A 27,974-nucleotide genomic window follows, 5' to 3' on the forward strand; every position below is an offset into this window, starting at 1 on the left:
CCTCCTTAGAACCACCCCTGATATCTACATATACTCGTGTTTTGAAGAATATTTTAAACCTAACCTCTGACTCTACCTTTATCCCAGTGTTTTCATCCTTTGTGACACGATAGAAAATCATATGTGTTTTCTGACTGTAAGAATAGATTATAATATTCAGATATTTTACTTAAGTATATTCAGCAATACTACTTGATAGAAATAATCTAGAAAAGGGTTCAAGTTCTTAATTCTTACTCAATTTAAAAACTTTAAGGCACATGAGTATTTAAAAAAAGAAATAACTCATTCCTTTTTGTACTATTATACATTTTAGCATTGAGTCTTGTTATTATGAATTAGCTACAGTTGAAGTAGTATTATCACATTGACATTGTTGGACTTGGTTTAAACAGTATCTGTGTAATGGAGTTGAATTTATAGGTTGTAAATGAATGCTAACGTTAATGTTTTGTATGTAAAACCTGAATCACTGTCACTGAATATAGGGGAGGGGAAATGTAATATTCCTATCTGAAATGTAATATTATGTAATAGTTCCCTAATAGAGAAAGAATTTCTTAAAAATTACTGTGGCGAAGTAAATCAACTTAGTTACAACCGCTTATTATAAAAACAAATCTAATTTTAAAAGATATTTAAATAGCACAGGCATGTACTTTGACTAAAATGTATTTTAATTACACGTTATTATTTTTGGTTTTCAGCGTCATTATAAAATGTTTGACTGTTGACTGAAATAAAGACGAATATTGAGGGAGTGACTGCAGCAACACCACATAACGTACAGCATGTGACAGTGTGAAGTCCTGCAGGAAATTCAGCATAAAGCTTCAGCTACAGGAAGCAGGAAGTGGGGAAGCACGTAAAGAAACAGGTAAAACTGTAAAGCCCGTAAGTGTTCCAAAGGGAACAGGGATTTTTTTTTTGTCACCGACATACTTTCAAACTCCACAAAGTCATATGTTAGGAACGTGATTTGATGAGTCAGTGTTCACTTTGACTATCACCATAATGTATTTCACTATGTGTGGCTGATTAAGTGATTCATGCTGAGTTAAACATGTCTACTCATGTCCAGTATTCCCAGGGATTCCCACGGCACAATCATACACACGTGCACAGATTCTGTACAAGCAGGTGTGCATACAGACACAAATTAGTGTATGGCTATTCTCTTATGTCATATTTAAGAGGAATGCTGGAGCTCACAAAGGGAATCTATACATTTTTAGAGTAAGAAAACTTTTATTTTGAAAGGATAACAATAATTAGAATTATTATAATTTTTCTGCACAAATTAGCTTTCTCTATTGTAGTTTTATCAGATGTGAAACAGTAAATGTACCCGTATATACCAAAAATGTTCCCCTTGTTGCTATCGTCTTTAACATTCTTTCCAATTAATTGTCAATGGAGCGCAGTTCCATTCTTTATATTTTATCACAAATTTGACTTTTAGGGCTCACGTTTTTGGATTTGGCAGGGAGTTGTTTATGCTTGATAATACTTTTAGACTTTTTTAGACCGTAGGGATATCATGTATGGATGTTAATGTATTCGTTTAAACTTGTAATGGTATAAAGGAGAGCTTTGCCCTTTTTACAAATTCATACACGATATATCTCTATGGTTTGAGACAGTCCAAACGTTTTAGCAAACATAATAAACTCTCTCCCAAATCTACAAGCTTGATTTTAAAAAGTACAATATTAAAAGCATTACACATGAGTTGGAAGATGCATTAATCCCTCTAAAGTTTATAATAAGCGGATGGTCCTACAGGACATACAATTACCTTCTTTAGAATCTTAAGGCATGATCCCAAAGCAAAATAAACGACTCATTTATTTAATACCCTATTTGATACATGGCTTAAACGTGTGTCCTCTTTTATAAGTAAACACATAGAGTTCATGTAATGTAAGTCTATAACATCAGCAAAGTCCATTGTTAAATTAGCAAAGATACAGTAGTTTGTATACAATATTTTCTACACAGGCATGCTGGGAAATACGGTTAAGAAGTTAAAAACAATCCTAACGACGGAGCTTATCACAGACTGGATAACACTATCTCATTTTCCTTGCCAAGGGTTTTTCCAGTTAGAGCACACTCCAAGTCTCCAACCATAAATAAGTAGTAAACAAAGTGTTCGTGACTCAGGTTACTTTCTGAAAATCCCAGAAAGAACAACTGGCAGCATCCCAGAAGAACTCTGATCTCACACACACACGCACACACACACAGCTGCATCCTTTTGTATTTGCGGCTGCTAGTAAAATACTATTTAGGAAATTATTTCAGTTTCTATATGTTTCAAAGTGACGTCACAATATCTCACTCGCACTTCTATTGGCTAGTGTTCCAACAGATTGTAGAAGATAGGCTAAGGGGCGGGACATGTGTAAGCATTTGACCAATCACAACAGAGCCAGTCAGCTAAACTAACCAATCAGAGCAGACTGGGCTCTGGTTTCAGACAGAGGGTGAAAAGAGGTGCTGCAGCACAGGCAGTAGGAGAAGAATTAAGAGCTTTTTTAAACATTAAAGCATGGAGACATGTCACAGTAGAGCAGTGGTTCTCAAAGTGGGGGGCGCGCCCCCCCTGGGGGGCGCAGAGGCATGCCAGGGGGGGTGCGAGAGACCAGGAGGAAAAATGGTTATAAAAAAAAAAAAAATTAAAAAAAAAAAAAAAAAATCATAATTTGAAAGATTATTGATTCGAAAATAATATGATACAGTACTATTACGTCTGGGTCTCTGTGTTTCATTAAAGCTCGTGTGTGTGTGTGTGTGTGTGTGTGTGTGTGTGTGTGTGTGTGTGTGTGTGTGTGTGTGTGTGTGTGTGTGTGTGTGTGTGTGTGTGTGTGTGTGTGTGTGTGTGTGTGTGTGCGTGCGTGCGTGCGTGCGTGCGTGTGTGTAACGAGCCATTTTGTGTGCGCGAGCGAGAGAGAGCTAACGGATATAAGGAGTTTTTTCAACAACAAAGTGGAGGAGAGTCCTCTCCTGTCAGACTGAGAGACTCCGTGAGATAAAGGACTCTCAGTGTTATCTCAGTGGGTCTCAAACGTTTTGGTCACCATTAATGTAAACAATTATTTCCGAGGCACACGTTTAAATGATCATTATGGTTATACAAAAATAAGAGAATAAATGAAAAACAGGTATGAAATACTATATGACAGTAAAAAAAGAATAAAGTTTAAAAGGGTGATTTGTAAAATATCCATAAATAAAAAGTAAATCTGTTAACAGGTCTGTTTCAAATGGGTGTTGAGAGATGTATCCATATATCTCGTCATTTTGCTCTCAAAGTGCACCAGATTGATGCTTTTAACCTAAATATTTAAAAATAAATATTCCCGGGGGAACTTGCCCCCGGAAACCCCTATGCGAGGGTCCACGCACCACCTATAAAAATAGCACTTTACCCCTGCTTACACCTATATGCCGTGAGCTGATTATCGAGCCTTCATTGTAACAGTCGCGGGTACACTGTGTATTTGCGTGGGGAGTGTTGCAGTAGAAAATTCCACTGTAGCGCCCGGTACATTAAACCCTAAATGTTTGAGCACCCTCTATGAAACGTCAAGCTACCCCACAGCACCCCCAAAATAAATCTCTGGCGCCGCCACTGAGCCTGACTATTTATGTTGGGGGGGGCCCGACTCCAAAGGCCCCCCTTTGGAGAAAAGAAAAAGTTTGAGAACCACTGCAGTAGAGGCACACAATAAAATATGAACCTAAAATGTAGCATAATAAGTCCTCTTTAAAATCGATTTGATAGAACTTAATCAAATTACTTTTGTCTGTTTCGTCCACTACTCCAATAAACTCCAAAGCAACTACAATATACACTGATTCAATCAAGGTTGAATTATGTAAAAGGGTTGTAAACATTTTGCAAATATGTAGTATTATTCTTGAAATACTAAATGTCTAATGAATGCAGTTCTGTACAAATGTGTGCCTTGTTTAGCATTTGTCTTCCTGCTAGCATTCCTTTCCTTCATTCATCTTCCTTATCATGGTTCAGACGGAGGGTCCTGTTTTATTAGAGTTCTTTCACAGCTGACTGTGATAAGAAGGCTAGATACATAACATGAATTCAGAATGAAATGTGGGTGTACGTGTGGCCTGTGGTTTGTTTTTGCACATTCCTGCTTCCGAAACTAATACATCTGGATGCAGAATGGTAAACTAAGACGTGCAATAATTGCCAGAGTGAATTATTCAACATTATGCAACATGGCAAATACCTAAATCTAGTTAACATTCTCTTGTTTTTGTGCATGAATCCTAATGTGTTGCTCCACAGTGGCTCACGTGACGGTGATAATGTGCTGAGAGCAGAGCCTGAGCTAAACCGGTCACGCAGACGGAACAATGGGAGGCAAAACAAGCCCGGAGTTTCCCTCAGGCCTCTGGAACATCACGTTCAACTCCATGTTTGTTGTTAAAGGGAGAGGTCACAGGCTCGCAAAGTCTCGCGGCCTTATCCAGAACTTGGAGTCTTTCCATTCTATCTGCAGAGGAACTGAGTGAGGGATTTGATACCGGGGTTATTAAAAAGGCACTGCGACTTTAATCCTCTTCTCGGTATAAAACCAGCAGTGCTGTCATTCACTATGTTAGGAGATATTTGGCAGCACAGTTAGTGTACCACTGCAAGAATATAAATCAAAAACAGATACACACATAATGCAAATATTATTTGGAACAGTTAGCCATAAAGAATAAAAGCTGTCAATGATAAATCAAAGGGAAATAATCAATCTTTAACAACAATCACATAAACGTGACCATGTGGTCAACATCTGCGGGTGTTCGGGGGAAAAGTCCACTGCAGGCCTGCTCTTGTTCATCGTATTATTTTCATAAACAAACTGAAATCACATTATGCTAACATTTGAGGTTTGGAGAAACTCCTGTTCACCCCAAGCCCCCCTGCAGGTCAGCGGGATGCTGAGCAACATTTCCTTTTTGTTCAATGATTCAGCACAAATGTGCTGAATCATTGTGCAGTATTTATAGGACTTTCCATGCAAACATTCCTCACTGACAGCAACTCTTTAATGTGACAACACTTGTGCAACCATATAACACATAGAAGCCTGTGCTTGAAGTTATTATGATTTCCTCCTGGGCTTTCCCTTCTTGAAGAATTTGCATAAGATTAATTGAGGCGTGATGTGTGGTGTGATGCGGCTTGAATTGTCTGAGTTCCTCCTCATGCTTTTGGCCAGTGTTGGGGAGCTAATTGGAAAGCTTTGCAAGCTAATTATATTAGCCCTTAGGGGCACTTATATCAATCAATCAATCAATGTTTATTTATATAGCCCAATATCACAAATGTTACATTTGTCTCAGTGGACTTTACAGTTTGTACAAAATATCAGTATGACAATACGACACCCTCTGTCCTTAGACCCTCACATCGTACAAGGAAAAACTTCCGGAGAAAACCCACAGTTTAAAGGGAAAAATGGGAGAAACCTCAGGGAGAGCAACAGAGGAGGGATCCCTCTCCCAGGACGGACAGACGTGCAATAGATGCCGTGTGTAAATTGAAAAGATAATACATTTGCAACATAGGTAGTCCAAATGTTTGGAAATGCATGTGTGTATAATAGGAAGATGAATCCACGAGGATATCCATCCAGGACCTATGATCCAGGACCACAGCCACGACTCAAGATCCAGGGCTCGCGATCCAGGACAGAGGAGCGCAGGATCATCCATGACTCCGGATCCCGGCGTATATAGACACCAAAAAGAAAGACATTTGGGGAAGCTGGGTTAATCGGGAACATGAGAGTACACAGGTATAGACAGAGAGAAGGAAGAAGTAAGATGTCCCCCGACAAACTAAGCCTATATCAGCAAAACTAGGGGCTGGATCTAATCAGCCCTAACTATAAGCTTTATCAAAAAGGAAGGTCTTAAGCGCACTCTTAAAAACGGATAGGGTGTCTGCCGCCCGAACACAAACTGGAAGCTGATTCCACAAATGTGGAGCTTGATAAGAAAAGGCTCTGGCTCCCATTGTACTTTTAGAGACTCTAGGAACAACCAACAACCCTGCATTCTTGGAACGCAATGCCCTAGTAGGACAGTAGGGTATAATGAGTTCTTTAAGGTAAGATGGCGCCTGCCCATTAAGGGCTTTGTAGGCGAGAAGAAGAATTTTAAATTCTATCCTGTGTTCTATAGGGAGCCAGTGTAAGGCAGCCAGAACAGGAGTAATGTGGTCCCTTTTCCTAACTCTGGTTAGTACACGAGCCGCAGCATTTTGAATCAGCTGAAGCGACTTGACTGACTTCTTGGTACACCCTGATAATAAAGAGTTACAATAATCCAGCCTTGAAGTAACAAATGCATGGACTAGTTTCTCTGCATCGTTTTGAGGCAAGATATGCCTGATTTTTGCAATGTTACGTAGATGGAAGTAGGCGGGTCCTTGAAATTGATTTTATGTGGGCGTTAAAGGATAAATCCTGATCAAATATAACGCCAAGATTCCTTACAGTCTCACTGGAGGCCAAATTAATGCCATCCATAGTTAGTATATCCTTAGATAATTTGTTTCGTAGATTCTTCGGGCCAAGTACAATAACTTCAGTTTTGGTCGTGTTTAACATCAAAAGTTTAAGGTCATCCACGTTTTTAAGTCCTTAAGGCAGTCTTGAATTGTATTTAGATGATTAATTTCATCAGGCTTGATTGATAAATATAGTTGAGTATCATCCGCATAACAATGAAAGTTTACAGAATGATTTTTTATAATATTGCCTAACGGAAGCATATATAATGTGAACAAAATAGGTCCGAGCACTGAGCCCTGTGGCACTCCATGGCTAACTTTGGTTTGCGTGGAAGATTCATCATTGACACGTACAAACTGAGAGCGTTCAGATAGATAGGACCTAAACCAGTCTAAAGCAGTTCCCTGTATGCCAACTAAGTGCTCTAGTCTTTGCAATAAGATATCATGGTCGATAGTATCAAATGCAGCACTGAGATCGAGCAAACAAGAATAGAGACACGTCCCTTGTCAGAGGCTATTAGAATGTCATTTGTGACTTTAACCAGAGCTGTCTCTGTGCTATGATGTGTTCTAAAGCCAGACTGAAAAGCTTCAAATAAATCATTGTTTTTTAAGTAATCACACAACTGTTTTGCGACCGCTTTCTCAAGAATTTTTTGAGAGGAACGGAAGATTAGAAATAGGTCTATAGTTGGCTAAAACTTCTGGATCGAGGTTGTGCTTTTTAAGAAGCGGTTTTTTATCACTGCTACTTTGAATGATTGTGGAACATAGCCTGATAATAAAGGCATATTCATAATATTTAATAAATAAGTGCTAATTAATGGAAAAAACTTCCTTCAACAGCTTAGTTGGAATTGGGTCTAACATGCACGTTGATGGTTTAGAAGAGAGAATCATTGAATTTAATTGTTCAAGGTTTATGGCTGAAAAGCATTCTAGTTTACTATCTAGTGTAATATTAGAACTTACGTTTCCGGGAGCTGTTGATAACACTATACTGGTCAAGGCAAGAGGTCATTAATTTTGTTTCTAAGAGTAACAATTTTATCGTTAAAAAAGCACATAAAATCATTGCTACTGAGTGCTATGGGAATAGAAGGCTCAATCGAGCTGTGGCTCTCTGTCAGCCTGGCTACAGTGCTGAAAAGAAATCTTGCATTATTCTTATTCTCATCTATTAATGAAGAGTAGTAAGCTGCTCTCGCTTTACGCAGTGCTTTCTTATATTCATTGAGAGTAATATGCCAAATTAAACGAGATTCTTCAAGTTTAGTAGAACGCCATATCCTTTCAAGTTGTCTCGACTTTTGCTTTATTTTGCGAGTTTCGGCATTATGCCATGGAGCTAGTCTATGTTGTTTTATTTTTATATATGCTTATATGCTAATTTCCAGGTCATATGTGTATTTGGTACTTCTAATGTGACATGTTTCCACGCTATAATGTTCAAAAAGCTCTTTATTTCTCTCATACTGCCTGTGCTGCAGCACCTCTTTTCACCCTCTGTCTGAAACCAGATATTAAGAAGTTAAACTAGCAAAATACTGCAAAATATAGTTCATCTTCTAGTTTATTGAAGAGGACTACTTTCCTGTCGGGAACTATCTACATCCAAGTGATCTTGGATAACAATTTGACTTTTGAAAGCCATATTACAAGCATGAAATATAACATTTTCAAATGTAAACATATTAGGAACTCATTAACCATAGAAGCATCGAAAACCTTTTGCATGCCATGATACTATCACACTTTCACTACTGTATAACCTGCTGGTCCCAAGCAACTGACTGCTATGAGACCACTTGAGGTTCTTTTTAAACAAGCCTTAAAAGTTATGGATAGAAAGTCATTAAAACACCATCATTGCAATATACTGTCCAAATACAAAACTGTTCAGTTTTGATAGTCTTGTTCTACTTCCTGAGTTCGATTTGGTATTCAGAATCATTCACAATTCTACAACACTACCGTTGAGGGGATTTTTTTCAGCTTCGCCGTGAGCAGAGAGTTGCAGAAACTCCAGATCTGCATCAAATGCAGATCTAACCTCCCTCTGAGGCGCACTGCCTTTGGACGATCAGCATTTTGGTTTACGGCCATCAAGCACTGGAATACTCTTCCAGTTGAACTTTAAAACCTGTACTGATTTTAACTCGTTTTCCTATGGTGCAAAGAAAATGATATTAAGCAACCAGTCATGCCAACATGAATTACACCACTGTAATCTGTGTTTTGTTTTTTTTTATTTGAACTGTATTGTCATACTATATTTTAGATATTTTATTTAAGTGTATTTGAAGTGTACTAAGTATTATGTTCGTAACCTGTATTTAAATCAGGCTTTAAAATTGTTTGACTGATGGAGATCATGCAATGTTATTATTGTTTATTGATTGTTATGAACCTGTCTGAGGACCACAGATGGAAATTAGCTATTAGCTATAATCTGGCATATTGCATTTTGCTTGAGATTAATGTTTTTTGTATGCATGGTCCTTCTATAAATAAATACAAATACAAAATACATACTGCCCAACAATGCTTTTGCGATTAAATACTATTTAGTTTGCATAATAATGAGAATGTTTTCAAAGCAGCTACTGATTTCTAGTTTGAGCTGCACATAGAGATTACATGCCTATTTATTGAGAAAGTGTGCCATTAATACATCTACTGCAGAAATGTATATTTTAACTGCAGCAAATGTAGTCTGCAAAAAGACTTTGCTCGGTTAGGTGACAAACTGAGGAGTGTATTTATATGTGTCTGAATAGAATTCCCCTCTTGGAGCAGCAATCTGTGTGCTGTGTTATTCTGAGTGACAGTTTTCTGGAAATCCCCCACCTAGTTGTTAGCTCCGCCCGCTGCAGGCAGCCACACAGAGGGCATTACAGACTGCCTGCACAACTCTCTGCTAGTACACAACCAAGCGCTCCTCGGCCCGAGAAACAACCAACCATGGACCTCACAGGACCAGTATATTAAACCAAATGGATTACAGTCGAGACTCTAAAGAAGGGAAGCCGCCTACGTCGACAGAAGAGCGGCTGGACAGCGGCCTGGACTCCCTGAAGGAGGAGGAGTAGTACCAGGCGGTTGGCGGCGGAGATCCGTCGGCCTGCAGCTGGAGTGTGAGCCTCCGCAGCACAAACAAGATGTAACCGGAGAGCTTCAGGAATGGAAACACAACTCACAGAAGACGGAGACACGTAAGTCACTACAGGAATAATCCTACAGATTTAAACAAGGCGGTGTTTGTGAGTTTTCGGAAGTCTTGCAGTATCGCCTTGCTAGGCCTAGTTTGGGTCTTCGGAGGTAATTTGATCCCTTTCCTGTCGGGAACTATCTTCCTCCAGCTTGCCATTACAAAACACAGGCCCGGGACTAACTTATTCAATGTTTTAGGCTTACTTTAGCATTATAGCTTATAAAAGTACACTGCTGCAGTTTTAAAAATACACACAAAGGGTGTCCGGTTTGATAATGGGGCTAGCTGCGGTCAGACTCAGTGGAATCGGACGTAAACAAAAGGCTATTATCAGGAGGGATCCTACTTTGGCCGTGGGTCAGACTGGGAAAGTCCCGGGCGCGCCGCCAAGGAATCCTACCGAAGCGCGCTCCCGTGAAGCAAGAATAAGGAAAACCTAGAAAAAGTAACGCAAATATTTGGAAGTTGGCGAGTAACTCTCGTTTGGAATACATGTTTGCAATTTGTTCCCATTGTAAATCCATGGGAAGTTTTCGTTAGAACACTATTTATCCGCATGACAATATAGTAAAACCTCAAGACTTACTGTTCTTGGGGCACATGCATACGGTGCTATGGCCGTCAAAGTTGTACACTGACTTAATTCATCAGAACTGAGGACAAGAACGTGTCAGTGTTACAGAGATTCAACCTGGGTCAGAGGGGCAGTGGCTTCTCAATTTGGGCCCTGGGGAACACTCCAAAAGGGGGATCATTTGTATTTATTTACACTCATTTACTGTAACGTCATTCTTAGGAAAGTATCCCCATTGCATCAAAAAGTTATCCCCAACATGGAGTAATTACAGCATCCATGTTTACAACAAGTGTAAAAAGGGTCGCCGTTTTGCACTTGCCAAACTATCAAATTGCTCCGAGTGTTGATACAAAAGAAAACATTATTTTATGTGAATATTTTGGGACATGAGATGGGAAACTTGACCATCTACTGTATTGAATATCCAGAGATATCTTTGAGGAATATACTTCCTGTCTAATCAGATTTAAGTTTCTTTTTTTTTTTTTAAACACATACAAGGTATCATAATTCTATTGTCTTCTCCAGAAGATATCAGTAGAAATAGGATGCAGAAGTATTAAAACACTTTACCTGTAGGCCTACTTGATGTAGCATCGTACAATTGTCCGGTTTTATAATTTGAAGCAAATATTCTGCCTTTATAAACCACTAAAAATGACATAAATAAGGACAGCTTCAAAAGTAACAGATATGGGTGATGTTTGTGTATTTGCAGTTGGAAGAAAAACAATAATACAGATTAAACTGTGAGGTGTGTATGTATTGTAACAGGTTTTCTACCTTCATTCTCTATCTTTATAGGCTGCTCCACCTGGCCATCATCCACGAGGCCAAGGACTACATCAAACAAATTATAGACCTGTCCAAGAACACAGACTTCCTCAATACACTAAATGACCAGAGACAGGTACTGAAGAAGATTTAAAATATTGCTTCTTGTTTTAGTCTGTGAATGTGATAATTCTATAGGACCTATGGCTGTAGTAGCAAACAATAAATATTGTCTTTTATCTCATAAAACAATGAAACCCCTTCTGACGCGCCTGAACTTCTTCCCCTCACAGACTCCTCTCCACTTAGCGGTAATAACAGGACAGGCAGAAGTGTGCCAGCAACTCCTGCTTTCCGGGTGCGACCCCACGCTGGTGGACGACAGCGGGGACACGCCTCTTCACATAGCCTGTCGCCATGGCAACCTGCTGTGCTTCAGCGTCCTCACAAATAACTGTCGGCCAGAGCATTTGCACACGGTGATGGCTGCCTGCAACTATCATGGTGAGACATAGAGCATTTGCTTTTCCAAACGATACGTATTTACATGGTAGGAAACCAAAATGTCTGGATTTAGCTGCGGTTGGCTAAATTATTATGTTTCTAACATTATTAGAATATTATGTTCTGTGGCTGTGGTGGTCATTTCCATTCTGTGGTGGCCCACCCTCAGTGCATGGAAACAGGCGAGACACTGAACTGCTATTTCAATAGAGGAATGATGGGCAGGAAAAGAGAAATGGTTAGGAGGAAGAAGACATTTAAGCAAGAATGGGGAATGTCAGTCATTCCTATCCAAGAACTATCAGTGATATGGAACATGATTGTTAGATGCTAAGGTTCCAAATATAGTTAGGCCTGTTGTGCCTTAAATATCGCATTGTTGGCACCTTTTTTTTATGGCAACCACATTTATATAAAAAAGTGGAAATTAAAAACATGAACATATTTTGCCACTATAGGACTATATAAACGTTTAATAACCAGCGTTAACATGGCAAAACTACGGAAGAGGATTAGGGCCACATAAAAAAAATTTTTGTGAGGATTTCAAAAAAAATATTATTTTTTTTGTTCTGAGAAAAAAGTCAGAATTCTGACTTTAATCTCAGAATTCTGACTGTAATCTCAGAATTCTGACTTTTTCTCAGAACAAAAAAAAAAACATTTTATTTGGGAGAAAAAAGTCAGAAATACCGGTAACTGTAGAACCAGCTTCACTGCGATTTACACATTGCAGATGGTTGTAAAATGACTTATTATGGTTCCCTCTTGGACCCCTCTGGCGCGCAGAAATTCACTCACGTCCTCCATTGTTGCCTACTGCAATGTGTAAATCGCAGTGAAGCTGGTTCTACAGTTACCGGTATTTCTGCGAGAAAAAAGTCAGAATTCTGAGATTAAAGTCAGAATTCTGACTTTTTTCTCCCAAAAAAAAAAAGTTTTTTTGTCCTGAGAAAAAAGTCAGAATTCTGAGAAAGTCAGAATTCTGATTTTTTCTCCCAAAAAAAATAATGTTTTTTTGTTCTTAGAAAAAAGTCAGAATTCTGAGATTAAAGTCAGAATTTTTTTTATGGCAACCACATTTATAAAAAAGTGGAAATTAAAAACATGAACATATTTTGCCACTATAGGACTATATAAACGTTTAATAACCAGCGTTAACATGGCAAAACTACGGAAGAGGATTAGGGCCACATAAAAAAAATTTTTGTGAGGATTTCAAAAAAAATATTATTTTTTTTGTTCTGAGAAAAAAGTCAGAATTCTGACTTTAATCTCAGAATTCTGACTGTAATCTCAGAATTCTGACTTTTTTCTCAGAACAAAAAAAAAACATTTTATTTGGGAGAAAAAAGTCAGAAATACCGGTAACTGTAGAACCAGCTTCACTGCGATTTACACATTGCAGATGGTTGTAAAATGACTTATTATGGTTCCCTCTTGGACCCCTCTGGCGCGCGAAATTCACTCACGTCCTCCATTGTTGCCTACTGCAATGTGTAAATCGCAGTGAAGCTGGTTCTACAGTTACCGGTATTTCTGAGAAAAAAGTCAGAATTCTGAGATTAAAGTCAGAATTCTGACTTTTTTCTCCCAAAAAAAAAAAAGTTTTTTTGTCCTGAGAAAAAAGTCAGAATTCTGAGATTAAAGTCAGAATTCTGATTTTTTTCTCCCAAAAAAAATAATGTTTTTTTGTTCTTAGAAAAAAGTCAGAATTCTGAGATTAAAGTCAGAATTCTGACTTTTTTCTCAGAACAAAAAATAATAATATTTTTTTCAAATCCTCACAAAAAAAAGTTTTATGTGGCCCTAATCCTCTTCCGTACAAAACAATGTAAATCCCAATTAAAGTTAATACTTTGTCCACAGTCAATCTTCAGAAATTAAATGGCTTGTACTGGTCTGGTGTCAGTTGTTAATTATTCTTTGATTTTGTCTTGCAGGTCAGAACTGCCTCCACCTGGCCTCAGTTCAGGGTTTCCTGTTGCTGGTGGAGAACATGGTGGATCTAGGAGCTGACATTAATGCGAAGGTAAACAACACACACAATTATACAATCACATATTATACATTTAAGTATGTAAGAATCAAGGTTATGATCTTCCCTACATAAAATCTCCTTTAATCTTTTTAACTGTTTCATAAAGGCCTATAAGGCCACAGCTTCTTAAATGAGTTCCTCTATCTACGAAACCAGAAGAATGTTTAGAATATAATCCAAAAGAATCGAATTGTGAGAGAATGAAAGATTTCCACCCTTAGTATTTTTTGGAACAGCACCCTCCTGTTGCTAATAAAGCCTTGTGTCCTCTCTGTGTGCTTCAGGAACAGCGGAACGGTCGCAGTGCGCTGCACCTCGCCGTGGATCTGCAGAATCTCCCCCTGGTCCAACTGCTGCTGAAGAAAGGAGGGGACCCCAACCTCCTGACCTCTGGAGGCCACACCCCCTTCCACCTCACCTACGGCCGCCACAACAATGAAATCCGGAAAGAACTGTACTCTCTCACCAATCCTGAACTGAGGGAGCTGCCTGACAGCGAATCAGACGACAGCGAGGAAGAAGTGGACGAGGAGTCTGATGAGGAGGTGTGTGTCGAAACAGCAGAGATGTAGAATTAAAAGTAGCATTTTTCTAGCAAGTGTGTAACCACTTTCTTTGTGTTTGTAGGTGGGATATGACGACATCCAGTGGAACGGACATTAGCAGGAAGGGAGAGAGAGGAAGTTACAGAGGCAGGAGGCTGTGACGGTAAAGGACACAAAGAAACGGCTCGGCACGTCGACTTCTTCCAGAAAGTGACGTCACATGAGCCCAGGAGTGCAGTGACACGGCGCGGGCGTGGACGCGTAAGATTGGACAGGCCGTTCCAGGCTGCGGGGGGAGAAAAGGCGCCGAGATGTGTGAATACATGATGTTGAGAGGGTTGCTTGTATTCTGTGAAAATCATTTGTCACAAAGAAACATGGATCCACACAGCTGGACCTGCAGCAGCTCTGTTGTACGATATTGTAAATGCTGTGTATACAAAGATGTATTTTTTATGGAAGCTGTGAACGTGTACAGTTGAGCAGGTTGTATATGTGAGACAGCGAACAGTCCAGCACACTCCAGTTAAATTAAAAACACTCATATTTAACAGAAGAACTTTGTTGGTATATTTGTGGGGACTGGGGTGGTTAAAATGGAGGCAATTTTCTGAATTGAAGGCTTTTCAATCTGTTCTCGTTAGAAAAGAGGCTTTACATGCATGAAATATGTTTTATGCTGCCAATATGAACACATGATCTATATAAATAAAGGATACCAGTACCTCCAAATGTAAAAGAAACCCCATGAAGTTTAGAATTAGAGCTTCTAATTTCAGTAAAACAAGCCCATTTCTCAGTACTTTGAGACAACAGAGATACTCTTGTGTATTCAGGAAAATAGCTTCAATGTTAGTTTTCAGAGAATTTTAATAATCTGGTTAATGACTCAGAATTCAGATACAATAATGTTAACTCAGAACAACACACCGTTTTCTACGGAAGAAGAACAGGGCCACATGTGAAAGATATGAGATCTGACGAAAAGTGAATTTCCTTTTTGAGATTAAAATCAGAATAATTGTATTTTAACTCAGAATTGGGACTTATTCCTCAGAACCAAAATCACTTTTGGTAGGATCTTAAAATAAGTCAAAACCCTCTTCCTTAGATCTCTCTTTTTTCTTCATAACAAGAAAAGTGCTCATTATCTGAAATTCAGAAAAACTGCATATGCATTTAGCTCCTTGGTCCTAGAAGGAGGCTCTCTCTTATTACATAAGAAAGATCCTAGAAGATCCAGTAAATAATAGTCGGCGCGTGATGATATTTTAAGGTTGCAATTATACGAGAAATGACCATGTGCCTTCCTTCTGCCGTCACGGTGTCTGCTGCTATAAATGCCTCCATCGCAGCATGACAGCTGACTTTCAGTCCTTTTATTTCCATATAATGCATTCCGGGCAGGAAGTGACTGATAACTCAACAACTCCTTTTCACTGAATGAGGAAGTAGCGGGCATAAGACCCCGCAGCAGTTCCTCCAGCTGGGTGTGTGTGTAGAAAGAGATAAGAGCATCGGGGAATTCTGTGTTGGATTTGCTCCTCATCTACATCAGGACGTTTTTGGGAGGGTGGGGTTCAGAAAGAAGGGACAGGAAATTCCCAGGAACAGAACACTCAGCTGTTCACGACATTCCTGCTTCTCATTCCTCCAAAAGAAGGGAATCTCCACGGAACAACAGGATGCTTCAGTCAAGTTCGAGGAAGGGGGTTTTACTCCTACTTACTTAGTTCCTGTAACATACATATCAGAAGTCACGGTTAAATACACTTATGCAAATCTGTGATTGTTTCGCAGATCATGCCAAGTATGTTGGCTTTACACACTGCAAGTCTTACTATGGAGACATAGCATGACTTTCTAACAGCTGTAAATACATTGGACTGTACAGTTGAACTCATATCAAACAATTGTAGGGCAGTGGGGGCTCAGTCTGTAGGTGCAAACGAAAGGTCGATGGTTAAAGTCCTATGCTCCCCGGGCACTGTACATATTAGCTGCCCCTCCTTGGGCAGCTAATATGGTCGTTCTATTAGGATGGGTCAAATGCAGAATCTTGGCTTGGGAACCAAAGGGTGGCTGGTTCAAGTCCCAGAAGAGAAGGGAGTGTGGACTGGTACTTGGAAAGGTCCCATTTCACTGCCATGGTGTCCTTGAGCAAGCAACCGTGTGATAGAGGGTTTATTCAATTCCGTTGTTTCTGTAATTGTTTGAATTTGATCCTTTATTCTTATGTTAAACAACATGTGTTTTTTCTCAATCAAACAGGCATCTATGATTTTAGAAACAATTTTCATTTGAATCTACTTTTGTGATATTTATCCTCTTGATTCAAACTCCAGTAAGTCATTGTTATAGCCCCTTTCACCAATGTGAATGTAATGTTAGCTGAGCTGGACAGACGGTCTCTTGATAACCCAAATTCATATGTGGAGAAAAGAAAAACAGGGAAGATGTTCAATAAAAACATTGTGTTTATTAGAAGTGCAATTTACAACAATGGCAGCAGAGAGAAGGGGGGTTGAGACACAAGGGGAGAGAATGAAATAATCAGCGACTTCCTGTTGACCTGAGCAGACCTCTATGCTCTGATTTAGGGTGAGACAGGGGTGACCGTCCTAAATCAGAGCATAGAAATCACCCTGGAACTACAAACAGTGGAGAGGAGGGGGTGGCACTTTAATTTAGATCAAAATAATGTATGTGGCAGCCCTGAGTAAAGTTTGGAAGCACTGTTGAAATACAGTGACTCAAGAAGCTAAGTAAAAAATGGTGCAGTGGTGACGTATTTTTGTAGGCTGACCCCGAAGTTAGCATCGCAACGGCTCCCTCGACAAAAGCCGATTTTTCCATCGGCTTTTGGAACATGAATAAAATAAGATCTGTGGCTAATGTGTTTATGATACTTACTTTCTTCAGCAGGATAATCTCCAAATATCAACACAACTTTAATGATTTTTGAGTCATAAATGCAATCGCAATAAGTAAAAAAGCTAACGTTAGGCTTTAAACAAACTATATGACAGTTAGTTGAATACCGCTAAACTAAAGGCGGCTAATTTTCTGCTTGATGACATTTAATAGCCTCGTTCAGCAACTTGTTAGCAAACGCAGTTTTTTTACACGTAGAAGCTCCGGACATTCACAAGTCGGGTATTTATTGACGTATTTTATGTCTTAGATCAAAGCATGAAAATCCCGAAAGATTCTATAGTATACCCATAGAACTTATTTCAGACAAACGTTTGATACTTACACGTTTTGTACAGCAGGATAATCTCCACAGATTAACAACAACTTTATGATTTTCGAAACATTCAAGCAATCACTCACGCTAAGCTAAAGGCGGCTAATGTTCAGCAAAATGACGTTTGGTAGTCCGGTTTAGCTGCAGCCATTTTTAGGGTGCATAGAAGTGAACTACTAACGTGAATATTCTGGAAACTTTCATTAACCACAGACCTTATTTCAGGCATCTAAATAAAAACACGTTTTGTTTTGCAAAAATGCTTGCTCGTTCCCGGGTTTTAGGACTCAATCCTTCACTACTCTATACTAAGAGGTATTGAGAGGTTATTGTGCTGCTGTTGTTGTTGTTGTTGTTGTTGTTGTCCTGTTACTATCCCCCATCTTTTCAATCTGCTCATGTCGCACTCATCAACTAAAGTCGTTTGGGCTCCATCCAGACAGAGGAGGAGATATCAGACTGGTGTGGCGGTACTGATGTGAATGTTCCGCATCTTTCCAGAAAATACAGGAGGGGTGGATATGTGGAGAATATCGTGTCCAGTCAGAGACGATGCTAAAGGAGGTGTTGGTGCAGATGGGTAACGTTTCCACCCACCTGCTAATAACTGTTTATCTTTGTATTTCACCGCCACCTCTTTGAACAAGATGATACCACTCATTCCCTGTAGGCGAGACCTTTTGCAGAGGAGGAGGTGGAGGAGGGGGTTTTTCTGATGTTGCCATTCATCCTTTTCAGAGTCTCATCATTCTCTCTCAGACAAAGCCACCAGGTGGACATCGATCTCATTCTCTGACAGAATCCTGGAGCACAAACACACAAAAGTTAACGGGCATCCTTTTTTGTTATGCCAGATGTTTTTAGGCCTTCAAACACGGACACTTTGAACCCTCTAAGCCCTTCCTTTGATCTTATCCCTGCTTTTGTTTTAAGGGGAATTTCCATTAGTCTGTTCTTATCCATTTTTAGAAATAACCCTGAGGAGATATTGACAAAGCCAACACATGCTTAAGGATTTCACTTTTGTCAGTGTCAGCACAAAGATGCAAGACTTCTGCAGGAGTAGTGGCGACGGTTTAAGGCTGCATGTTTGGATAAAACAGCAAAGATTGGTTCTTCAAATGCATCCAGGAAGTTGAAATAAACTAGAAAGTGCAAAAAGGTAATTTACTCATGGTCAGCATTATATTCCCTACACAGGTTTTTATATTTATTTGATCATTTCTATTTATTTATTGACTTATTTACCAGATGCATTTGTCTCAGAATACAAACTCGTGTTTTTACATAAAGTGTAGGTAAAACTGATAAACACAGCAATGGAACAAAAAAACTAACAAAATAAACAAATGAAATAAATGATAGTAGTAATACAAAATGAAAACGATATGAATTTAAGGTTACATTAAGCTGATTACAAGGTAGTAATATTAGATACTGTATGTCTTAATTATGTCTTCCAGTTGCTAACCTTTGCTTCAATTCATACCGATTCATAATTCATCAAGGGTTTGAAATTAAAAGAGGGATTTCTATTGATTTACTTCTTTGTAGGAGGGCAAATACTCACTTGAATCCAGATCCTTTTGTAGTGATAATTCCCACCTCTAGTTCAGAGGGCTTGAAGTCGATGGACAGAACGGTGGCCAGGCATGAGATAGCCGTCTGTATTGAGAAGAGAATTGTCACAATAAGCATTAGAGAAAAGAAAGGAGAGAGGGGGAACAAAATAAACATTGCGCCACCGGAGAAATAGATAATAGATGAATATATTTGAGTTCAGGCCAAAACAAGACATTTGATGACATTATCTTGGGCTTTGGGAAGCACTGATTGACATTGTATTTACCATTTAACCGACCAAACAATAAATAAAAGAATAATCAACAATGAGCTTGTTAGTTGCAGCCCTATTTTTTGAAATAAAATATCTAAAAATAATATCAGTTTTATCATATCAGTGCCTGATTTGTATAGCCACATCAATTATTTACATGTTGGTCCTTTTGATGGCTTCAACCGTTTGGTTTTTGACTTGCAAAGTAATGCATTAACATTCTAGTTTGGTTACACAATTGTAAAACTCCCTGCTGTTCTGACATCCAAAGAACTCCCTGAATTTCCCAACTGAAATTCCAAGACAAGATATTCAGCAGGTCAGTTTTATGACAGAAATCCAATGTTGCATTGCGTATCGGAATATTACGAAACGTAAAAATAAAATTGTAAAATATGATTTTTGTTTAACATAGTTTAAGTTACTGTGATGCAAGAAACATATCGCAAGTATAGATTTTTTTGAATAATGTTTTATGTATAATTGTTTTATAACAATATCTCTTGTAGTGGATACGGAACAATCTTTTTAACTATGTTTCAAGTTGACTTGGAAATAACAAGATCTTACATTTTCTGAAAATCAGAAGAAGCAAGTCTCTTAAAAGCACATTGGTTAAAATGTGTATTTGAAATGGCTTAAAATAAACACACACTTATAAAAGACTAAATAACAACATCCTTACAGACAACAGTAACAACATATCTCTACACATTTGACCCCCTCACTCACTTAGGTCAATTCTGACTATTTAAAAGACAGAATTTGTGCTTTGATGGACAATAGAAAGCCAAGGATGTGCTTTTCACAGGATTCATACAAACTGCTTACATTGCTGTTTGAAATAAAGGGCCTTAGTCTCACGTCTCCCCACATTGGACAAAAATGAATGGCCAGTGTCCCAGGGGGATACACCAGGGGCATGTACACATCTTGAATCACTTTGTTAATTCTGTGTGTTTACACTATGTGTGTGCAATACCTCTATGGTCTGCTCATAAGTCCAATCCAGTTTCTTCTTGACTTTCTTCTCCAGGTAGCTGGTGGCCTCAGTCTGCTTGACTCCGGCTGCGGTGGCCTTAAAGCCGCAGTAGTATCCGGCTGGATCACACTTATACAGCTGAGGACCCAACTCTTCATCCAGACCCACAAAGATCATACCTGGAAGGGGATGGAGTGAAGAAAGGGATATACATATTTACCAAAGGGATTCTGATAAATATTCTAAACAGCACTTTGAAAGAAACTTATAAACAGTATTAAACAACCTTGTTCAATGTTTACACAAATATCTGTTTTCATAGATATAATATCTTGATTGTAGCTCTAGATATTTTGTTTTAAAACCCTTTGACACTTTTTTTAACTTGACTTATTCAGTGTGCGAAAAAGTACACGTCCCACCGAAGTAGATCTGTCAATTGACTTGTCCGGCGGAAAAGTGACGTTATTGACAAATTATTGATACATTCAGTTTACAAAAGGCAGAACTCATTCGCAAATTGTCCGTGTCCGCCATTGTTCGTTTAGAAATGTTAGTTTCGGTTCTGCTTGTCGATTCCTAAGGAAATGCATCTCGCCGCTTTCTGTACAGTTAGACGGGGGCGGGGCGGGGCGGGGCGGGAAGTGTAGCACAGTGGCAGGGTTGGGAAGCACAACTCGGTTCCGAGTAGGAACAAATAACAATTGTCCGGTACCGGGATTAATAAGAGTTGTGAGGACAGGAGGCGAGGCCGAGCCCCGCGAACTGCAGCTCTCTCATATGCTCCGTATCAGCTGATCGCTGCACGGTGCAGCTCAGCGTCTCTCTCTCTCTTTCTACACACAGCGGATCCGCTGCCCGTTTAACAGCCTCATCTTTGTCAAACTTTCTTATGTTCTTTCTCTAACACGTAATGAAGGTTATTAAGCGTTTTAGCTCCTGTGTTGTTAATATTGACCGCCATTTCCTTTATGAAGTGAAGCAGCCTCCTTGTCTGTGTCCTCGCGCTGTCCTCACGTCCCCGGACCCTCAGACTCGGAGGAGCACAGGGATGTCAGTATTGTTTATGAAGCAGGGTATAGAAAGTAGCTACATTATTGAAATGAAAATACTATTTATTTACTTTTACAAACAGTGAGCAGCTGGGCAGCTGCAGCATGTGTATTGCAGGACATGTGTAAGCGTGCAAGCGTCTTTGAGTTGTAGAAAAGCGCTAGGCCTATAGGCTATAAATATAATGTATTATTATTATTATTAGGTTATGTCCTATGTGTTGGACATGTGTGGTTGGACTCTGTCTCACAGGCAGGTTGCAGTGTAACATCAGAGGAGACTGGGCCAATTGTACATTCTCAAACTGCACCACTTAGAACTAACTAAACAATGCAGAGATTATTTTTATATAATTGTATTCAATAACCGTAAGAAATTAAAGAGTATGAAGTGATTTGTAAATAGGAATACAGATTTGACTTAATGTTTTCATAAATATATTTTTCTCCCAGTTTGTCATGGGACTTATTTTTACCCTCTCAAAGAACCGGAATGGAGAACCGAAAATAACCGGAATCGAAAAGCAGAACCGGAATCGTTCAAATCCAACCCTATGTGTGATGCAGTAAAATCTTACCGCTCACTTACGTTAGCGGTGTCGTAAAAACCGTGGGAAAGTGTAAAATACGATGATGATGAAGAAGAAGATTCCAGTGGCCCCAATTTTTGTCCATTCTGGACAAGTGAAAAATGTATTCGGACAAATAAATTGTCAAACTCACTTGTCCATGGACAAGCACTCTCTAAAAACTTTTTCTCACACTGCTTATTACACTCCTTACAAAACAGATTCAGATCACTAAGTAACGCTAAATATGAACACTTGCACCAGCACAGCTCTCCTCACAAAGTAACACATTATTGAGAATAAGAATAAGATTTGGAAACTCATTAAAGTTATGTTTGTCAAACAATCCACACGAGACTCACAGCAGCCTAGGGGCCTCATCTCTGCGTTCTGTGTGTAGACTTGAGAGATGTCTGCCATGCGTTTGCACAACATGTCCACAGGGATCTCATAGCCGTACTTATACATCCAGTTAGCCGCTTCATACCGAGCCCTCTGCACCTGAGACCTGCTGTCAGCTGGAAGGAGGAAGAGGCAGAAAAAGGGCATATTTTAATGAATAATGTATCGATTTAAATGAAGAAATACGTCACCAAGTTTCTTCCCCGGCACACCTGTATGTATACATCATAGAGCCGACAACTTTCTCCATGTACATTCAATTCATATCAATACGTTTTCTTTACATTACTATAACATTGTTTGTTATGCAAATTAATTGTAACTGGATGCACTTTACTACTGGTTGGATGCAAACTGCATTTCGTTGTACTCTGTGCAATGACAATACAGTTTAATCTAATTATACTCTTCTTTATGTAAACGGATCATAGGCGTAGTATGGTTGTCACTGACCCAATTAAATCACTTTCAATTTCTGTTCAAAAGAAAACGGGTAGAGGAAATTGCATTATCCCGTGCAGGAGAAGTTATTTTTAGTCAATTTAATTTTTCTGTTGAGGCTGATGTCCAATGAATTTGAGCTACAGAAAGAGAACAATCCACATTTGTCTATATTTTTGCTACGTATGTTTTTTTAAATTTATTGTGAGCCTCTATTTTGCATGTTTTTAATGATTTGTTATTAGGGATAACATCTGTCCAGGAATTACAGATGAAAAAAAGCCTCTTAGCTAACTCAGGCGCATTTACAGAAATGTCTATTATTGTGCACATACATTGTGCACTGTAAAATAAAATTAATAAAATAAACTAATAAATAATAGCAAATAATGTGTTTCTCTGGTCAGCTTTGGAATACTTTAGTTTTTTATTTTGCTAGCTACGACACTTTTGCAACTTTTCTGTTATGTTCTGCTGCAGCTAGAGTTGTCAAATGACTGAAATAGCACACTCTATTTTTACTTATTTTTTTGTTACGCATGCATTCAAGTGGACATTGCTTACCAGTCATGCCAGTCATAACACAGCCAATGTTCTCTGTAATTTTGTACAGATGTGTGACCGTCATCGCATCCAATAGCTTGTCCTGAGAAAAACAAGACAAAGACATTGTAAACACAGAAAGGTACACAACATAGTAATGCAATGACCATCATTACTACAGATGTGGAATCTGACCAGATGCTTTGTGAAAAACACAGAAAAACAAACTTATGTGTGTGTCTGTGTATACTGACTGGGACTTTCTTTTGTGTGACAGCCACAACACAGTCCTTTCCTCTGATCGCTACGGAGGTCAGTCCTCCCTGGTTGATGGCTTTGAAGGCATACTCTGAAGATAGATGGAAGGGGAACAACATATTTAGTTACAGTAGTGCCCTTTTCACGATACTGGCAAACCTTTCTTTATTTCAGGGTTCAACCCAAGCCCGGACTGGCCATCGGGGAGGTTTCCCAATAGAGTGGCGAAGTCACGCCCATCTACTTCCGGTCCATGGGACCTTATTTCGGAAAAATTATGTATTGAAGTCAATGGAGAGAGAAAACGTATCTTTCGATCCCATTTGAATTGTGCCATGAATTACACATATGATGTTTGTCAATCTTAAAAAATAATTTCCATGTCAAAAAAGTCAGAGTTTGTCGTAAAACTGTTGAAATATAAGACTGAAAAATACGCAACTAGAAAGACTACAAATCCCAGAGTCGCGTAAGTGATGTCACAATTGTTTTCCTCCACTAAGAGATAGCTAAGATCAGCGCCATATAGATAGAATCTATCATATAGATAGAATCTATCTATATGGCGCTGGCTAAGATAAGATAACTTTAACAAGATGCCTGTGTGCTTAGTACCAGGTTGTTATCATACCAGCAATGGGTCTTGCTCGTTCTTTCGATCGTCTGATGAAAGGACCTGGAGTGGCTGGATCAAGTTAGCTACCTAGCTAGTAGCTAGCACATTAGTTAGCATTACAGCCGTGTCATTTTTATTAGCCTTACTATGGAGTAATATTAAGTAACCCGAAATGTTAAACAGTAAGAGTAGTAGTCATATTTCGTGAACCCTTTGAAGAGTACTGTCACCGGTGTGATCATTCTATACAATTTAAGCCCGGGGGAGAAATGCTAACGCTAGCATCGGCGATCGCCGATCTTTTCTACTTCATGCTATCTACACAAATGGTTGACTTTAAACATTAAAAAGACCAAGCAGTTCAGAGAGAATCAAAGGAAGGCAGGCAGGCAGCTTTGCATGACATTCTTCTGGACGTGTTTCATTGTGGTGATAGTGAGGGTAGTCAATCGTTTTGTTGACAAGACAGTAGTGACGGCCATCTTGGTGACGTGTGTTGTTGTGGGAGACCAGAGATGTAGTTCATTGAGCGTTTCACACAAACAAATGTGTTACTTCACAGTTTTACGACACATTTTTTATTTGCAAAATTATCTTTTCAATTGACAAACATCATATGTGTAATTCGTGGCACAATTCAAACGGGATCGAAAGATAATATTTATCTCTCTCCATTGACTTCAATACATAATTTTTTCGAAATAAGGTCCTATGGAGGTCCACCGGAAGGGGAGGGACTTCGCCACTCTATAGGCGCGTTCCCGTTTAGTTCCGTTAGTACCCCTTATTAGTGATGGGAATTCCGGCTCTTCTTGGTGAGCCGGATCATTTGGCTCGGCTCACCAAGAAGAGCCGGCTCTTTCGGCTCCCAAACGGCTCTTCAGTTTACCACATATTATACCTTTTAATTAAATCAAATGTAGCCCTGTTTTGACTAATTAATGATGTATATGTGTACACATATATCACTTAAATTATTCAATACATCCTTTGTACTGAAGTATTCAAAAGTGAAAATTACATGTTTAATATAAATGATTTGCTGTGGCCAAATGTTTTCATTGCATTTACAGACCCTTGTAACTCTCTGATACCACCCAAGATCTAAGAACCTAATATGTCACGCTTACATTGGAGGGGGTCGAGATTAACCTGAGCAATAACAGTTCATGGCTAGTACAGCGAAATACAAGTTGTAACAATCAGTAGCGCTGAGCAAAGTGACTAGAACGCGACCATACATTTATTAAAAACACTTATATAAAGTCAGGCAACACTAACCAGCTTAGTGTGATTCTGTTTATTTTGTGTAGAAAACGGTTTATGCCACAATATGATACGAGAGCCTGATTAGCTTTGGTTGCTATGCTAACATCACCTGTTGAATGCCAGAGAAACTTTCATAACCGCGTTGTGATGCCAAACAGCGTCAATTCATACTGAAACACATTCACTGATGGGGATGGGGGATATGTATCAGCTGCTTGTGTGACAGTGGCACAGTGAATACTTTACAGCGGCCGCTGCCGTGAGTTAACAGTAGAATAAACTCCGGTGGACGAGCAGCGGTAATGCCGCTGAACCACATTAATAAACAATGCACCACGGCACTCTGGAGAAAGGTATAAGGTTGCAGAAGTAGTTATTTTATTTAATCTGGCTTCGTATGATTAAAAACTACCCGACGCAGTTCTCTATTGATGTTGTTGTGAGCGGTGTTGCGGAGAAAATCAGCAACGTAAAACGCTGTGTGGGTCATAAGAAGGCACGTAAACGGTTACGTCATGACGCAAACGATGACGCAATAACTCACCTAATTCACCTTTGAACCTGCATCTGTAACAATGAGTGAACCAAAGAAAATAAAAGTCGACAATGAGTGCCGAGTGTTTAATGAGGAGTGGACAGCTAAATATTTTTTCACCGATCTGCTACTGGCCCGGCCCGTCTGTTACATTTTAAAACTCATAGTGGCCCCCGAGCCAAAAAGTTTGCCCACCCCTGGTCTACATGATGTGGCCTGCCGACATGGCCACTGTCATACATATCATACATCAAAGCCCTCGATTGGTCTCTGTGTCATTCAAGCTCGAGAGGGTGTGTGTTGTGTTGTGTGTGTGTGTATGTGTGGCGCGAGCGAGAGAGAGCACGCACCGGTTACTTGTATTGTTGTTGTTAGCATCTGGTGCTAGCTAGCTGCTCTAACGGATATACGGAGCTGTTTCAACAACAAGGTGGAGGGAGAGTCCTCTCCTGTCAGACTGAGAGGCTCAGGTTAGCTAAAGGACTCACTGAGTGTTTAGATAGTTAACTTAGTCTAAGTTATCTCAGTGGGTCTCAAACGGTTTGGTCACCATTTATTTAAACACATATTTCCATTTGAGGGGGGAGTGATTAGTAAAATATGCATGAATACAAAAAATATATTTAAATAGGTGAAAAAAGGCAAGATAAACTTTTAAAACTTGTTGAGAGCTAAAACTAGTCTTTGCTGCTGCCTCAAAGATGAGCAGGGGGGAGAGGAGGGAGACAGGAGAAGCTGATTCAGGAGCCCAGACACACTCACAACTATAAATGAACCAAAAATAAATAAATGAACAAGTTTCAATGTTTTTTCATATTGGATATGGTATGTTATTGGTTATGGCCATGTATGATTATTGAAATGTACAGTTATATTTCATATGGGTGTTTCCATAGATCTAGTCTCTTTATTTTCCCCTCAAAGTGCACCAGATTGATGCATTTAACTCCAAAAAAAAAATCTTACCGGGGGAGCATGCCCCCAGACCCCCCTAGAGGATTTGAGGTCGACCCCCACTTAAAACATGTTCACATGGATAGGTTCCCAAATACATTTGCACAATTTTTCTTAATAGTAACCCATGTCCATATGTTTATTCTGGGGTAGTAGATTTAAACTATAGGGCTATCACTATGGGCAGCAACGCTGTAAATATTGACAAATAAATCCAGCAAAATGGCACAAAAAAAACTGGTAGTGGCCTGGCTGGGTGTATAATTCCCGGCCTGACTTATTGTCCCAGTCCGGCCCTGGTTCAACCTAGTTAGTTGTTTAACATTTAATTGTACACAAACATGACCCAGTATTACACAATACCTTTGTGACATATGGATAGGGGCATTTTAGTGAAACAGGTTTAAAACAGTTACATTTAATACAGCACAGTTAAAACACGTATTTTAGGAAATTAATCATAAGGATTGTCCGAACACAAGTGAATATATTGCTAAAGTTAGTTGAGTAGTTGTTAAATAATAATATAATTACAATTGAATAACAAATAGTTATCAAAACATGAGCTTATGTTAGCTCCTCACAGCTAAATTAAGATAGCTGATAAGCTAGCAAAACTGCAACATAACGAAACATTCAGTTACTTAGTTACTACTCAATAACTATATTCCATTATAGTTGAATAAAGACATACATTAATAACAGTCATTATGACCATTTAAAAATGTAGTGAATTTTTTTAAATAACAGTGAAGTACGAATGTGCAACATATAAGTTGCTAACGTTAGCATGTTAGCCTGTTGTGATGACAGAGCAGGTTGAGTTTTGTTCATCATTCTCACTACTTACCGACTTGGTAGAGTCTTCCTTCCGGAGAGAAGATGGTGATATGGCGGTCAAACCCTGCACTGGACCCCCGGGACATGGCGGCTTAATATATCTAATGTAAACGTGTATAGACTTAAATTGAAACTAAAATGAGAGGCAACAGTCAAAACATGGGAAACATCTACACCGGATGTGTTCTTTCAGAGTAAAACCTTATATTTCCGGGTCAACT

General features: G+C 39.1%; 2 protein-coding genes across 2 annotated transcripts; one reads left to right on the forward strand and one right to left on the reverse strand.

Moving 5' to 3' along the window:
- Positions 1-9,418: 9,418 nt before the first annotated feature.
- Positions 9,419-14,761, forward strand: nfkbiab (nuclear factor of kappa light polypeptide gene enhancer in B-cells inhibitor, alpha b). The gene is given in 7 exon segments (XM_034205962.1): positions 9,419-9,638; positions 9,640-9,765; positions 11,146-11,251; positions 11,409-11,619; positions 13,563-13,651; positions 13,945-14,205; positions 14,288-14,761. Coding segments are annotated over 7 exon segments (921 nt in total). The 5' UTR covers positions 9,419-9,546; the 3' UTR covers positions 14,324-14,761.
- A 1,899-nt stretch (positions 14,762-16,660) lies between these two features.
- On the reverse strand, positions 16,661-27,959 carry LOC117539704 (proteasome subunit alpha type-6-like). Its single transcript, XM_034205963.1, has 7 exons — positions 27,764-27,959; positions 23,536-23,630; positions 23,303-23,384; positions 22,258-22,413; positions 20,275-20,453; positions 19,026-19,120; positions 16,661-18,258 (listed from the first exon to the last, which is right to left on the reverse strand). Exons 1-7 carry the CDS (start codon positions 27,837-27,839, stop codon positions 18,201-18,203), a joined length of 741 nt encoding a protein of 246 aa, XP_034061854.1. The 5' UTR covers positions 27,840-27,959; the 3' UTR covers positions 16,661-18,200.
- Between the last annotated feature and the right edge of the window lie 15 nt (positions 27,960-27,974).

Source organism: Gymnodraco acuticeps, unplaced genomic scaffold (assembly GCF_902827175.1).
Source record: "Gymnodraco acuticeps unplaced genomic scaffold, fGymAcu1.1, whole genome shotgun sequence".
NCBI lineage: Eukaryota > Metazoa > Chordata > Actinopteri > Perciformes > Bathydraconidae > Gymnodraco > Gymnodraco acuticeps.

Coding starts and splice junctions, on each gene's coding strand:
- LOC117539704 (XM_034205963.1), bottom strand. CDS start 27,839: ATGTCCCGGGGGTCCAGTGCAGGGTTTGACCGCCATATCACCATCTTC. Junction 23,385..23,535: donor TCACACAAAAGAAAGTCCCA/GTCAGTATACAC, acceptor TGTTTTTCTCAG/GACAAGCTATTGGATGCGAT. Junction 22,414..23,302: donor TGTTATGACTGGCATGACTG/GTAAGCAATGTC, acceptor TCCTCCTTCCAG/CTGACAGCAGGTCTCAGGTG.